Below are 16453 nucleotides of genomic sequence, written 5' to 3'. Positions count from 1 at the left end.
AGGAACCTGTATCTTGGATGTGCCGTTGTATTTGAAACCGAGTGAAGGAGCTCTGATTCTAAAGACCTGCAGAGTTTAGAAACAGGATGAGAAGGTGGGTGTGAAGAGCAAATGGAAGTGAGGCAGAAGGAGGAGGAACATCAAGAGTGTGTCAGAAACACGGAGAATTCAGAGATGGGAAGGGACGTCACATGGATTTATTGCCGTATAGGGAGGTAGCTGGTAACCTTAGTAAGATTTACTAGAATAATGGGGAATACTCTGAACGGTGAGTGGGAGGGAGGGCGTGGTGACAGCACAGGGAGGAAACTCCTTCCAGAAGTATGGCTGTGAGGAAGAGGAGAGAAGTAGGGCCATCCTGGAGGGGTGGAAGTGGGGGTTGTAGGAGGGTAGAAGGCGAGGTCAAGAGCAGTTGTTTGGGGTGAGTGTGTGTGTGTGTGTGTGTGTGTGTGTGTGTGTTTGTTTAATGGATGATACTGGGGCTTTTTTTTAATGCAGATAGAATCCAGTAGAGGGGTCAGGGGATATTACTGTCTTTTTACTTGCTTGATGTTGGTGGTTTTGGTGGATCAGTGGATGGTATCCAGGAGTCACAAATAACTTAAGCTGAGTATATAAATGTCTACTAGCCTCTCTTCTGTACATTTATGTTTGAAATACAAAAGGGGGGAAAAAAGCTTGTGTTTTTTTAAAAAAAGAATCGTTTGTTAGTCTTACAGTCCTCTAGGCAGGTAACTGGTGTGAAGGGTTTTTCTTTATGAAGTGCTCTGTTATTCTGTAGGAATCCTGTTTTATATGTAAAGGACAGAGATTTTTATGGAGCATTTTCCTGCACTAAAGTCCTAGGTCTGTGTCTTTTAATAGAATTTTCTGTGTCACTGAATTTTCTTATCTGCAAGAGAGGTAGGTACGTAAATTTGAATGCAGAAGCTAATTTAGCAGTCATTTTTTAGGAGATGTTAAATTTAGAGATGCTACTTCTAAAAGTGGAAGAGATGAGGATAAACTGACTTTTTTCTTCTGCAGAGTAAAAAATTAGAGCTGAAAAGGAACAAAGTCTGAAACGCATGCCAGTGACCATTTTTTATAGGTGAAATGAATTGGGAATTGGGAATGATTTCATTCACACCTGCACAATGCCGCCTTTTAAGCTGACTACCATTTCTCTTGGTAGTCATTTAATAAATACATCCCTGAGGAGAGGCATAATGAAATACAATTTATGTTTCTTGAAAAGATAAAGGACTCCTCTCGCCATTATCCCAGTACACGTAGTAAGTGTCCTTATGCCAGCTTTTAGGGTTTGGAGTTCCTGGGATTCCAGACCTTTCTAAGCTGAAGCAAAACACAATTAGCAAGTAAGTTTAATATAAAGAAAGGGCACAGTTTAAGCCAAAGCTAAGCATAAGCATTTTGTATCACTTTACGTTTGTGATTGCAGGTGATGGTGTTACTTCCAGTAACAAATGACTGACAGTTATAGGTAGTCCAGAGTGAATCTATCAGAAGAGAAGGGAACATTGGAAAATAGTCATCTGTAGTGAGTGGGAAAGGAAAATGTGCAATTTCAAGTGGCAAGGGTCATCCAAGAAAGCAGGGAATGAGTATCTTAGAAAAAAAAAAAACAAAACCAAAGCAATGTAAATATGAAAATCTGATTTTAAAGCATGTTTTGGCATTTGGGTATAAGATTGGAGGTGTACACTATAGAATTATTAAAGTAATGAGTTAAAGTAAGGACTGTATTTAGATGCTTATGATTTTCATTGTGTGCCATTTAAAAATCAGTTTAGTGCTTGCTTATGTTGGCATGTGGGTAGGGAGGAAGATTATTAAAAAAAAGTTTTGAAATTGAATTTACCGATTGAGGCTGTCGATACTGTTTACTCATAGGTAAACTTATGCCTTTTCAGATATGTGGAATTAAATATTGATTCTAGTGAGATTCCAGAATTCAAAAGCCTTACAGTTTTAAGGTTTCTTACTTTACTCTCTCTCAACATCAAGGGAAGTTTTATTTTATTACAGTTAGTCCAAAAAACAGCAGTGATTTTTATTCCTTGTATCATGCACATAGTGCTGGGGGAAACGATGCACCTAGGAGATATTTGACGAGGGCATAGGATTTTATTTGAGGTTTGAGGTTCTGTGATTTATGTGATGTGTGACAGGTAAGGTTTTATACGGTGTATTCATAGGTAGAAAATAATGGTAGGTTATTTTACTGTTTAAGTAGTTGATAGGTGGTTCCTGGGCTATGTCCATTTTGCATTTTTATTCAGCTTTTGTAGAGCTGGCTCCCTGCCTTCGGGACGACGTATAGAATTAAAGACAAAAGCCAGGTACTGAATGGTTTCATAGTGAAAGTCAAAACTGGGATTATTCCTTTACTGACTTTGCTCTTCTATTTCATATATAGTGAATCCTGGGGCTAATGTCATGTTTAGAAAGGTTTTCATTTTAACACGTATGCAACCACATTTTCAAGTTTGGAGTGCACTGATGTGAGATGTATAATACCACAACGACTTTTGTGAAAAAAGTCCTTAGGTTTAAAAAGTAGTAAGGAAATTGAGAGAAGATGGTGAAAGAGGCAAACAGGTTTGTCAGCTTAACCAGAAAGGAGATCTCAAGTTTCCCGCCTTTCACTGTCCCCTGCACCACCCCCAGCCCGTCCCCTACCCCCACCTCACTTAGTCATCACTGATTTCTAGTCCGAACCCCTTGTTTTATGGAAGGGGAAGTGGGAGAGTAAAAAAAAAATTAGTCACCCAAGACCATACATGGCTGATTATTTTCTTGTATTGTATCTATAAAGATTATACATAGATTTTAAAGTGGCTTTTTAATTTTGAGATATGATTCTGGTTTTCTGCTTCTGTGACACTTTTGACATCTGATTACTAAGTTATAGCCATTATCTGCTGAAACACAGATAATAAGAACAGAGAACCCTAAGTAGGATATTCATAGAAGATAGAAAATATTGAAGGTATTCAAATTTCTTCAATAATATGATTTATATGCTAGAACTGTCCTGTCTAGGAAAAACTAAGCATCTTCTTAAAATATGCTTTTTCTAATAGTCATTTATGTTTTACTTTGTAAATTCATGACCTAGTGGCTTTTAGGTTACTCTTTTATAGAGATTCTCTAGACCACCTGAACATTTTCTTTTCTGTGTTTCTGGAAGACCTTTACAACTACTGATAAAAGCATTAGACTGTGAACAGAACAATAGTGTCTATTACCTTGAGAGATTTGATTTTGAAAGTTGTAACTGAGTTCCGTTTTCTATTTCTAAAGAGTAGAAATACCTACTCTTTACCCACCCACTTAAGAGAGATCTTACAGTGGTTAAAAACTATAAGGAATAGTTATTACACTTTTAAATGCATAGTTATATAATAAATGGGGTTGATTTTATTTAGTCATTCATTAAATTATTATTGAAATACCCACTATGTTCTAGTTTTCAGATATAAACAAACATGATTTCCCCCCTTGAGTATATGGGGAGGAGGTTGAGAGATGGCTGAATAATAATAAAATTTGATGCATTATGGGAAGGAAGCAATGAGGCACAATTAGGATAACTGTGCAACAAGGGAAAGCCTCTCTCAGCCAACACTTGAGGAACGAGGAGTCAGGCACTTGAAGAGCAGAGGAAAAAATGTTCTCAGCAAACAGAGCAGCGTGTCCAGAAGACCCTGAAGCAGAGCAAAGCCCTGATGTGGTTTACACACTGGAAGGAGACCACGTGGCTGGATCTCAGGTGGACGGCCGGGTGGGCATGCCGCTGGGTGTCGATAGGGTGTTGAGGCCTCAGCTTGGCCATGAAGGCCATGGGAATTAAGAGTTTTGATGTTAACTTCAAGCACATTGGGAAGTTATTAAAGGATTTTCTGTGGTGAGCGACGTGACTGGATTTATGTTTTATGAAGGTCAACAGAATAGAGGTGGATAGGAATCGAGGCAGTGAAAAGGGAGTTATGGAAGGATGCAAAACTTTCTGTTGTATATTAATAAGGAAGACAAGGGAAAGGAAAATGTCAGGGGTGACTTCTGCAATTCTGGCTTGAAGGAATGGCATTGCCACTTATTGAGGTGGGGAAATTGAGGAGGGGAGAGAAATCAGCAGGTGCCTGTGAGGGGTCAGTGAGGAGTGTCCACTGCACAGCTGGACACTAGTCTGAAAGCTCAGGACAGAGGTTTGGACCAGAGATGTGAATATGCGAGCCGTTGGCATGTGGGAAGTATTTAAAGCTCTGGGGAAAAAAATACAGAGAAGAGAAGAGGGCCTAGGAGTGAGTTTTCTGGGACGTTCCCACATTTAGAGGTTGGATAAGGAGTAACCTGTAACAGTGAATGCAAAGGAGTCGCCAGAGAGATAGGAGGAAAGCAGGAGAGTGTGGGGTGTTCTGAATCACGTTGACAAGGCAGGTCTCATCACCTGAGTTGGGGCTGCTACGAGGTCAGGTGAGACAAGGACAGGCAAGAGCGGATTATCCTCTGTAGTGGCCACAAGAGCAGCCCCGATGGAATCAGGCTGGAGTGGTGGCAGAGAAAGAGGAAATGAGGAAGTGAGACAGGGTCGACAAGACTTCTGAGAAGTTACGAGTAGAGAGCAGGGAAGTGTGGTAGTAGCTGCCAGAGGATGTGACATCAAGAGGAGGCTACTTTGTTGTAGTGAGATGGGAGCCACTCAAGTCTGTGTTTGGGTAGAATTTTAACCTGTAGAATGTGAATTGGATTCGGTGTGGGCTGGTTTACTGAGGTGCAAACAAGACAGAAGGATTCTGCGTTGTGTGACCCTCCGGAGCAGGTGGGCTGCCCTCCATGAGGTCATCCCGGGACCCCGGCTGAGGGGGGCGGCTCTGGCATCTTCCTCACCTTGGGGCTTCCATGATCAGGTCTGTAGTAATGACATCAGTCAGTATTTTCCAGACAATGGGAAAGGGAAATCTAGGGCAAGTGGCTTTCTTCTTATGAAGATGGCCTAAATATTGAATACATTTTCTCCATTGTATCAGGGGTCCAGACTTAATCACATGGCGCCAACTCGCTGTGGTCTCCAACTGGGTGGAGGCGTGCCAGCTGAAACTGAAAGTTTGATTACTAAAAGAAAGATGGAAAAAATAGATTCTGGAGAGGGTCTGTTTCAGCCACAGACTCTGGGCTCCTTGAAGGTAGGTAGGGTGCAGGGGGTTACCACATAGTTATCTCTGCCTCTAAACCAGGAGCAGTGCTTGACTTATATTTGGTACTTAATAAGGGTTGGGTGAGTTGAACTGATTATTAAAAGTAATCCTCCCCCTCCTAAATGGTAAAATTCAACCATAGACTCTGAATTACACTATCACCACCTCTGCCTCCCCCTCCACTGTTTTTTCTGTAGACTCGACACTTTGCGGTATAAGCATAAAAATGCGAATATCATATTTGCCTTCAAGATTTGCTTGAAAATGTAAGAAGGAAAGAGAAAATGTTTTCGTTTTATGTAGATCCCTGTCTGGCTTTGCATTTGGACTTGATATTTACATTTACATTGGGTAACTGAGCACATGCCAGGTTGACAGGTTTTTTATTCAACAGACAGAATAGCTGGTGATTGTAAAAAGTAACCTTAAACAGAAAGCACAGATACCACATTTAGTTTATAAGATAGATTGGTATTTGTAATGTTTCCCTCTTCAAATTATTAAGCATCTTCCAATGTGTATTGTGAAAACAGGAACTAACTTGTAGTTTTACTATGGAATTTTATTTTTCATAAAAATTCTACTCATACTAACGGGTGTATCATTTGCTTAAAGTATTACACTAGCCCTTTGCTCATGGTATTTTTACCATAAAATTAGAATTAGGAAGGCAATTTATGTGATTATCTGAGATATTCATTTTTGAGATCTTTACCACATAGCTAAGATGAGAAATTACTTAAAATGACATGGTGACCACTGGTATAGCAGCTCTCTTGCTGCTTAGAGCAAAAAATGGCTTTAATTATAGCAGCATGTCTATTAGTAGTAGGAAGAGGTAACAGCAAGAAATAGGTTCTTGGGCTTCCCTGGTGGCGCAGTGGTTGGGAGTCCGCCTGCCAATGCAGGGGACACGGGTTCGTGCCCCGGTCCGGGAAGATCCCACATGCCGCGGAGCGGCTGGGCCCGTGAGCCATGGCCGCTGAGCTTGCGCGTTGGGAGCCTGTGCTCCGCAACGGGAGAGGCCACAACAGTGAGAGGCCCGCATACCACACACACACACAAAAAGGAATAGGTTCTTTAGATGTGATGATGTTCACATGAGATCACATCTCATTTGGCAGATGTGGAAACTGAGGCACAAAATACTTATGTCTTGACAATGAAGTTATAAGGAGATGGCAGTTATATTTTAGGGCATCCTTTTTAGGATGTAAGAGCAGATTATTCTATGTCAGGATCTGTTGTTTGAGTTCCTGATGGGATATGAGATGGACAAACTTCTTCAACACTCACGGGAAATAGGAGGGAACCAGGAAGAAGCCTTTGAGAGTGAACTTGTGATGAGCGGGAGAGGTGATGCTACCCGGCTTCCCTCCGCCGTGGCCAGGGGTGGTCCAGTGCGGGACAGGTTCCTCAACACCGAAGAAGCCGCTGATGTACTGTGGTTACTCGTTCAAAAGGGAATAACAGGGACCTCCCTGGTGGCGCCGTGGTTAAGAATCCACCTGCCAATGCAGGGGACACGGGTACAAGCCCTGGTCCGGGAAGATCCCACGTGCCGCAGAGCAACTAAGCCCGTGCGCCACAACTACTGAGCCTGTGCTTTAGAGCCCAAGAGCCACAGCTACTGAAGCCCACACGCCTAGAGCCCATGCTCCGCAACAAGAGAAGCCACCGCAATGAGAAGCCCGCACACCGCAACGAAGGATAGCCCCCACTCGCTGCAAGTAGAGAAAGCCGCGTGCAGCAACGAACACGCAGTGCAGCCAGAAATAAATAAATAAATTTATTTATTTAAGAAGAAAAGGGAATAACAGTTACGGGAAAATCACGGAGGGGGAGGGTGTTTGTTCGCAGAAGAATGGATGGATTCACAGGTGTGGAAGGGCAGAGCAGGGCCCCTGGGAAGGGGAAAGGGAATGAGAAAGAGTGTCCACTTCCATTACTAGATCATCGTTGCCAGAGATTAAAATGTATCTCCAGCTGATGCAGAAAATTCATTTTTCTGAAATTAAACGTATCGAAGTTAGGTAATTATTATGACGGTAATGTCATTTCACAGTCATCTGTGGCAAAAATCTAATAGAGATAAAGCCTGTGATCGTTCCAAGTTAGCATTTACTACTAAATGTTCCTTTTGAGACGTCGACGGGCACCCGTCCTTGTGGTGAATGGGGCAAGGCTGTTGTTAGGTATGTGTGGTGGGATCGTGTTTTGGTTCTTAGCGTTTCTCCATCTTTCCTGTGCTGGTTTCCTTCAGCCGTTCACTGTAACCTCCCGCCTTTCTTGCCTGCCTGGGGGAGGTCACGGCACCGAGTGATGGGCCCTTCCCGTTTTCTGCTTGCAGAACAATCGACCATGACAACCGAATCGGGATCAGACTTGGAATCGAAGCCGGAGCAGGAGGCCGAGCCCCAGGAGGGTCACGCGGGGGCACAGCTGGGGGCGCAGCCAGGAGCCGAGCCGGGCACTGAAGAGCAGCCCCGGGCACTGGAGCAGTTGGAGGAGGCAGCAGCGCACAGCACGCCCGTGAGGAAGGAGGTGAGCCTGGACCACCCCGGACTTGCGAGCATTCCCCGCCCCCCCCCCCCCCCCCCCCCCCCCGCCCAGAACCCATGAAAGAATGTTTGCTGAGCTTTTCCAGGCTTTGCTCTGACCTTGGCCTCTTAGCACTAGAGGGAACCACCAGGGGTCATCTGCTTGGCCCCTTCTGGTCCTGGGCAGATGGAAAGCTAGGCTATTTTAAGGCTTTCAGTGAATGACATTCCACAGCCTTGCTTGGTGACGCCTTCCTTTGATGAAAGCATTTGAACTCACACTGAAATCTGGACTGCAGGTCAGTGGTTTTTGTCTGGGTTTACAGGGAGGCTAGACACTGCTCTGGCGGCTCTAATTATGCGTCCGGTTGTTTATTTAAGCCTTGGGTTCAGAGCTCTTGTGATTTTTCCCTGGGGCCACTCTGACCCTAAGGTTGCCAGCTACTCATAGTGGGTGTTCATGCCTCTTTCCCTCTCCCGAGGACATGTCTATTTTCAACTCTGTTACCTCAACATGTTTAAGTTGTCATGGATATGTGATTATTCCTTTTAAAAGCTTTCCTACAAAATATAAAGCACGATTTATACCTGGGCCTTGAATGAATCCGTGTTTAAATTTCTTTGGCTTGAAACTTCAAACCTGGAATCAGCATGTTTTAGGGTCCCGACTCATGGGTTAAGGAAATCTGGGAGTCCCTACACATGGTTGGCCTCTTACAGGTTGGAAGTATTTGTGTCAAGCCAGAAATTCTAGAAGATGTTAAGAGACATGAAGGAAGTGGCATGTCTTTGGAAAACACAACACATTGGTTTAGCCTTAAGCTACTATGTGTTTACAGCCTGATTATTTTCTTTCTTTTCCCATGGTATTTAAGTTCCGCTTTTAAATGGAATAAAGAGTAATGTTTATTTTCATGCTCTGTAAATAGATGCTCTGTCTGATCTCAGGCATTTTGTGCAGGGAGCTGGGGGTTGTCCTTCAACCTGCCAAACAGAATCAAAGGAACAGGTGCTGTCATTATGGTTTTCCTTTATCTTTTCTTTTTATGGAGACGTGATGGTGGTAGTGTTTTGTTTGTTAATTTTCAGATCTTCAGAAATTTAAAGTTACTAGACTGGATTTCTCTCTCTCCTTTCCTCTTAACTCTGAAATGAAATAAACGTGAAAGTGGGGGAAATTGGAGAGAAGGAAGAGTTTCCATACCCAGATATGATTAGACATGTGTATTTAATAAATGGATTGACTTTCTGTAGTCAGACGTTTGAAACTAAAGAGGAGTGATTCGAAGCCACTGGAGGGAAAGGTGACTGGCAGCAGAGTCACGAGACTTTAGCCCTGCCTCCCCCCTGGTTATCTCAGTGGTCTCAGAACTCTTTCGAGTCCTCTGGACCTCAGCTTACTCATCTACAGAACGAAGAGATCAGAAAAGATCATTTTCTAAGATTCTTCCACTCTCAGATTCTCTCATTCACACCGGGTGCCCAGTTATGTTCGAGGTAGAATGAAGTGTGCTTTGGTATCTCGTGGTGATTAAAGCGTGGGCTTTGGCTGGATCTGAATTCCAGTTGACTAGTTTGGTGACCTTGAGAAAGCTGCAACTCTCAATATGGTCTTACTCTCCAGCCCATGAACTTTAGCCACCAGGGTGGTGGTATATTCATGAGAGAGGAAATTTCGTGCTTATGTAAGGGGCCCAAACTGAGTTTCAAAACATATCTTCCTTTGGACTTTCAGAGTGTATTTGCAGACCATGGAAGCATGGAAGCTGTGGTCTGGCCCTTGGGTTCAATGTGCGTTGATGGTCATTTAATACATAGAAAAAGGGCAGAAAAAGAGTTGTTGGAGGGGAGTGCACAGGGAGACTGCCAAGGGGACTGACTGAGGGGAGGACTTTATTGTTCATAGGATGTCCTCTGCAGTTCTGAGTCTAGCTTGGACTGGACTGTTGTGATTTGAAAGCAGATTAAAGCTTCTGGACAGATTTGATCTGTTCTTATACTAGCTCATTACAGTGAAGGGGGAAGCAGACTTAAGGGATTACTTTGTAGTGAATTTCAGTGCTGCTGGCTTCATTGAATTGAGTTAGAGCTAAATCAAATATTTTAACAGTTGTAAAATTACTGAGAAGATTAATACTTGAATCTATGTAGGCCTTACAATTTATAAGATACCTGGTATGTTTATGGGACAGTTATGGGTCATGGAATAAAGGAGGATCCAGTGAATGAAAGAAGCAGAATACATTAGGTTAAATCTTAGATGCTTTATTTGTTTTTAAGGCTTATACTACCCAGTGCCTTTTTTTCCCCCAATTGAAGTATAAATGCTGTGTTAGTTTCAGGTGTACAGCAAAGTGATTCACTTATACATGTATATACATATTCCTTTTCCGATTCTTTTCCATTATAGGTTGCTATAGATAATATAGTTCCCTGTGCTATACAAGTAGGTCCTTGTTTATCTGTTTTATATATAGTAGTGTATCTTCGTTAATCCCAAACTCCTAATCTATCCTTCTACCACCCTTTCCCCTCCAGTAACCATAAGTCCTCTCACTGTGCCTGTGAAAGCCAATGCCTTTTAAAAAGTCAGGAGCCCACTTTTGTACCCTCCTTTGCTTAGTGGAATCTTGATGGCATTTGCTAAGAGCTTAGCACTGCTAATGTAAATCCTTGAGTCAAACTGAAATAAGGCCCTATGGGTACATTTAAACTGCAGAAGTTACTTAAGTGTAACTGTTAGCGTTATAAGTATTTGTATATGTGTATCCATTCCTAATATCCTAATTCAGACATCCCTCATCCTTTAGGAAATAGAAAAGCCTGTTTCTAAAGTGTTCTGTTATTGCCTGAGCAATGCAATATTTATTTCCTGTCTTGCAGTGAAAACTGTCCATTGTTTGCTCTTCGCAGGTCACTGACAAGGACCAGGAGTTTGCCGCCGGACCTGCCAAACAGCCCGAATATCAGCAATTTGAAGACGATAAGCTTTCCCAGAAATCATCTAGCAGCAGACTATCTCGATCTCCATTAAAGATTGTCAAAAAGCCTAAAAGCATGCAGTGCAAAGTGATACTTCTGGATGGATCAGAATATACCTGCGATGTAGAGGTAAATGTATATTTTAAAACTTTTTTTTGTCCCAGATATTGAGAGCTGGGAAATATTGCTGTAAAGCATACAAGATACCTCTTTGTTTTTCCAGAACTCTGGAAAATTACTCAGACCCAGTTTCTAAACACAAAATTATTTCCGAAGTCTCTCACAGAGGATCAAATTACTGAAAATACTTATAAAGTCCCCAAAATGTTACAATCGAGAGAAAAATGTGGTCTTTAAAAAAAAAAAGAAGAAGAAGAAATCTCTAATACTTTCCATGGTAGGAAAAACATTTTGGAGGCCTTAAAAATCAAGTGTTCTTTAATATCCTGACTATGAGCTAACATTGAAATGAATTTTACCTTTTCTGTTTGCGTAACTTACGGCCAAGTTGTTAATTGGTAGAAACTTGGAGATTTCTATATACAGGAGCGGTAGGATGATTTGAACTGTGAATGTCCTTTTCTTGCTTGGAGAATGGGTAGTTTTTAAAATGCACGTGGTGGTGGGCATTGCAGCTCGAGTGTAAAGGGGTGTGCTCCTCTGTGTTTTTTTGTAAAGAAAACAAAAATTCTTCTGAGAGAAGGGGCAGGTGAGTGACTTTTGTCAGAGATGTTTGGCCAGACCAAGTTAACAAGTGAGAGCGACACAGGCTGTTGAGAGTGGCGGCAATGGATGGTTGTTGAGCTCCCGGGTATCACGGGGACACAGGCTGGGCGTGAACTCCGGCCGGAGAATCAGGTCTGCCCTGTCCACCACCTACCGCGTCTTTTTCCCCCAGCTGGGAGGGAGCAGCTTGCTCATTTTGCAAGTTGATTCCATTTCAGATTGAATATTTTCATTCAGAGAGCTACTCTCCTGCCTCCATCCCCTTGCCCTTGGTCCTACATGGGCATCGCACATCCCTCTGTGCCAGCCCCGCCCACCACATGCCTCCAATGGTCCCCTCTTCTGCCCCGGGGTGCTGAGAGTCTGCTGGCTCCGCAGCCAGCGTACATCTGTGTGTGGTCATGCATTTCCGTTTCTCTTTTCTCAAGACACAGCCAGCAGCAAGCCCACGTGATCCCCCATGGTCCACGTTCATTTGTCTCCTCTTTCTCTGCCTACAGCCCCCGTTTCATTCCTTATAGTTTGCATAATGCACTCATGCACCAGTGCTTTTCTTGGAACAGAAGATCTAAATCCATTTCGTGTTGATAACGTCATTTAGGGTGGGGGTGGGTTATCAAATTATTACAGATTGCAGGGATGTAGAAAAAAAGTGTTAGATAAACTCTTAGATCAAAAGAGTCAGTCTACCATATATTAATTTAGAGAATTTTTGTTATCCTATAACCTGACAAATATTAGTGGGTTACTACAGGGAATAAAATATGCGTTCTAAGGTTTGCAGTGCACAGGTCCATTTCTTGCATTTCGCTGGCTCTGATTTTGGCTAATTTCTTAGCCCAAGGTGTTCGATTATTGATTTAGATGTTTATTCTGGAAATGAGAAGATCCAATAATATACTTTTACCTGGGTTTTACTATGAAGCTTAAAGCACTTCTGTAACCTTTAGCGAGGTTGCATTTTTCCAGTGTGGATCTCCCTTCCGGAAAAATTCATCGAAGTCAAGAGGAGCTCTTTTCCTTAACTTGGAGGCAAGTCTTTCTACCGATTGTATTTATGTAATGGGATAAATAGGGTTCCCTGGCAGTCCTCTAGTCACGACTACCAGAGTTTTCTAAAGAACAGTCTAGAAGAAAGTTGATAGTGTTTCCTGTAGGGAGAATAAATGCCTCAGGGCTGACCCCAGTGCCCATCATGCTGATCCTTTTGCTAAATTTATTTTATATCCCACGCTTCAGATTCATTCCAGCTAATCTGTGTTTTTCAGTACAGCGTTTTTGGTTTGTAATTAACTCTGGGTACCACTCAGTGTTACTTTTAATGTCACTGTGAAGACTGTGAGTGGCATGGCAATGTTGGTCAGCTGTTTTCTTTTATAATAAGGTATTTTTATGAATTGGACAGATTCTTAAGAGTAACTTTTTTTCTGGGACACACAAATCCTTGTCAGCAGAATATTCTCAGTGTCACAGCAGAAGAAGGTGTGGCCGCTACTGACATCCTGACAGCCATGGAGAAGATGGAGAAACGTGGAGATGCTAAAGTGAAATGGGTTTGTCTGTCACCTACTAGCTGGATAAGAAAAATGGGTCGTGAATCGGTGACGTGGTTCTCAAGGTGGCAATGAGATGCTAGTTGAAAAAGCAGATTCAAAATGCTGGACTTCCCTGGTGGCACAGTGGTTAAGAATCCGCCTGCCAATTCAGGGGACACGGGTTCAATCCCTGGGCCGGGAAGATCCCACACGCCGTGGAGCAACTAAGCCTGTGCGCCACAACTACTGAGCCTGTGCTCTAGAGCCCACGAGCCACAACTGTTGAGCCCACGTGCCACAACTACTGAAGCCCGTGCGCCTAGGGCCCGTGCTCCGCAACCAGAGAAGCCACTGCAAGGAGAAGCCCGCACACCACAACGAAGAGTAGCCCCCGCTCGCTGCAACTAGAGAAAACCCGCACGCAGCAACGAAGACCCAACGCACCAAAAAAAAACAAAATAAAAACAAAATGCCTCTGCTTTTAGATACAAACTATGAAAAGTAAAGCTTTGCTGGCGAGGTACACGGGGTCTAGCAGGTAAACAGAGGTTGAAAAACATTGTCCTAGAGAAGGTGTCCTTCAGCCTTTACTCTCCTCAAAACTGAGCTGTTAACTGAATCTTGGGTGAAGGCACAGCACACACGCAAAAACAGCTCGACAACTTTTCTAAGTGATAAGGGCTTTAGAAGCAAGGAACAGCCCACGTGTCAGAACCCAGGTTTCTTAAATGGATGGTGTGGACACTGAAGCAAAGTAGCAAGATAACATTTAGCAGGAGGGGAGGTAAAACTTCTCTCTGTTTTTAAAGATCAAGTGCAAAACAGAAATAGGTTTGGAGGAAGGGCCAGGCAGACTTAGTAACAGTTCAGGTGAAACTCAGCTTTGGGTTTAAGGTGATTACAAATCCAGCAGGAACCAGCAGTGCAGTGTGGCGGTCAGGAATGTCCTGGAAATCACAGGCTGCTTCCAGGGAGTGTAGTGTCTAGTTTGTGGAAGGCAGTGAGTAGTCCCCGTTCCCCTGCTGGGAGGTCCCATTTGTGTAATTCACACGTGATACACATGCTCCAGAGCCGCCAGACTGGGGAGTGATTTCAAGGAACTTCTTAAATCTTCTGAACCTCATTTTCCTCACCAGGAAAATAGGGGTGAAATAAGGCATTTTTGGGAAGATGAAAGCAGATAACTGATTTACACTCTCTGGGATGTAGCAGATTCTTGATAAATGGTACCAGTTTAACAACGATAATAGCAGTGAACTCCGACTTAAGCTTATTCAGCAGAGAATTACAGGATGGTGAGTAGTTTGAAACCTTCCCATGCGAAATGATTCGAGAAAGAATGTGTTGAAGATGGAAAAAAGGTTAGGAGGAGACAGGATAGCTACTTCCAGCTACTTGGAAGGGTTGTCATTGAACGTCATAACATTTTTTAACGTATAGGAAGTAAAACTTAGGAAGAAGTTACAGGAAGTCAGATTTTAAATAAGCAGAGAAAGAATGTTTTAAAGTGGTCATTGTCAACCTCGTGAGGATGTGTGCTCTGCTGTTGGGATTCCAGCAGAAAGCACAGGTGCATCTCTGGTAACCAGCAGCTCCTGGGTGTAATCTCAGACCCAGTGGCTTCTCATACCCCTTCCTGCTCTAAGGTCCCGGAGAGAAGAGGCACCAAGCTCTGAACGAAGAAGCAGGATGGCCTCCACGACCCCTGCCCCAACATGTGTGGTTGTGAATTAGGAACAGGATGCAGGAGACAATAACAGGCATAACGTTTGTTGCATTGAATAAGGCATCAAAAAAGGCATTTTATTTTAATGAACTCTCTATGCCTAGCTGTTATTCCCCTGTGGCTTATTTTATGCCTTCATTATAGTTCTCTTTTCTTTTGAAAGCACAAGGTAGCATTTCCCCTTGCCCAGAAGTGCTACAGCGGTAGAAAGCCAGGACCCTGAAAAGCAAGACACAAGAAGCAGTTGCTTTCTGAGAGCAGTGACTGGACACTGATTAAGTCTGCAATTCCTGCCCCCGGTGTTCTGATGGGAGGACCTTACCGATTGTCCTGGAGTTTTCGAATTTCCCTCTAGCAATAGGCTTAGATCATTGTGGCATTCAGTGTTTTTCCATTTGAGAGAGGTTTTTCCTCAGTAATTTTTTTTCAAACTCTTAGTCTTGATTATCTAAAATATAAAAAGATCTTGCAGGACTTTCCTGGTGGCACAGTGGTTAAGAATCCGCCTGCCAATGCAGGGGACACGGGTTCGAGCCCTGGTCCAGGAAGATCCCACATGCCTCAGAGCAACTAAGCCCGTGCGCCACAACTACTGAGCCTGCGCCCTAGATCCCACGAGCCACAACTACTGAAACCCACGTGCCACAACTACTGAAGCCCTTGAGCCTAGAGCCCGTACTCCGCAACAAGAGAAGCCACCGCAATGAGAGAAGCCCGCACACCACAACAAAGAGCAGCCCCTACTCGCCTCACCTTAGAGAAAGCCCGTGCACGGCAATGAAGACCCAACGCAGCCAAAAATAAATAAAATTAATTAATTAATTAAAAAAAGAAAAAAGATCTAACTATGAGTAAAATACAAGAAAGGGTCTTAACAATAAGTAATTTGATATACATGTTTGGGCAATGTTTGCAGCTACCGGATTGTCACATCCGCCAGCGTAATCGCTAATATTGCTGTTCCCTTCTTGTCATTTTTACTGGACCATTAGAACATGCAGGCTACTTCCTATGGCCAGTTTGTCATCATCCTTGCTGTTTATTTCTTGAACATGAATTTCAAAAGAGAAAAAAGTACCCCCTTCACAGCAGCTGTGGAAGCAGTGCTCACCATGTTTATTTCAGGTTTATTTCAATCCCATTACTTCTGGGTTCCTGGACTCATCTGAGTCTGATTAGAGTATGATGAATTTCCTGATGACCAGCCAGTTAGAAATGTTTCACTCCTATCTAGTCTGATATGGTTTTAGGAAAATAAGTCAGACAGGATTTGAAATTCGAGTCCATATGTCCTAATATAGGTGTGCTGCTGCACATAGAAACATCTTAAGCCATTTTTGGGTGTAGTTTGGTTTGTTCTCCACAAGAAACCTAACCAGTGGAGGAGGCTTGAGCATAACTGCAAAAGAGATGGAAGGTGGACCAGGTGTTTCTCACAAGGTTCCACCCTGTTTCTCTGTGTGCGGGGACCTGGGCTCTCTCTCCTGAGCCCCGCACGTTGCCGTTTTAGTAGTGAGCGAGACTCAGTGCTTCTGAGCCCCAGGTAACCCCACGTGGGTCTGGAACTCCAGGAGAAGTGCCAGTGACTCAGCCACGCTGGAGAGACCCTTGCATCCAGATTGGGGCAAATCTAAAAGCTACTCAAGTGCAGCAGTAAAACCTTCAAAGCCTGGCCCACCCCCTCCCTCAGGTTTGGCTGTGTCCAGAGGCCTGCTGGTTGATGGGCTCCATGACTGAGTACCA

General features: G+C 43.4%; 1 protein-coding gene across 10 annotated transcripts in view; it reads left to right on the top strand.

Annotated features, from left to right (window-relative positions):
* Positions 1-16453, top strand: part of EPB41L3 (erythrocyte membrane protein band 4.1 like 3) — a 221909-nt gene that overhangs the window by 121897 nt on the left and 83559 nt on the right. For 9 of the 10 annotated variants that reach the window (XM_032602978.1, XM_032602975.1, XM_032602972.1 and 6 more), the window contains exons 2-3: positions 7552-7745; positions 10655-10852. In XM_032602978.1, coding sequence (XP_032458869.1) covers positions 7563-7745; positions 10655-10852 — 381 coding nt within the window. In that variant the 5' untranslated portion in view covers positions 7552-7562. The remainder of the gene's footprint in view (positions 1-7551; positions 7746-10654; positions 10853-16453) is intronic. The other variant, XM_032602982.1, reaches the window with a different exon arrangement.

Source organism: Phocoena sinus, chromosome 14, assembly GCF_008692025.1.
Source record: "Phocoena sinus isolate mPhoSin1 chromosome 14, mPhoSin1.pri, whole genome shotgun sequence".
Taxonomy (NCBI): Eukaryota; Metazoa; Chordata; class Mammalia; order Artiodactyla; family Phocoenidae; genus Phocoena; species Phocoena sinus.
Note: the sequence above shows the minus strand (reverse complement) of the source record. Positions and strands in the feature narration are given on the sequence as shown.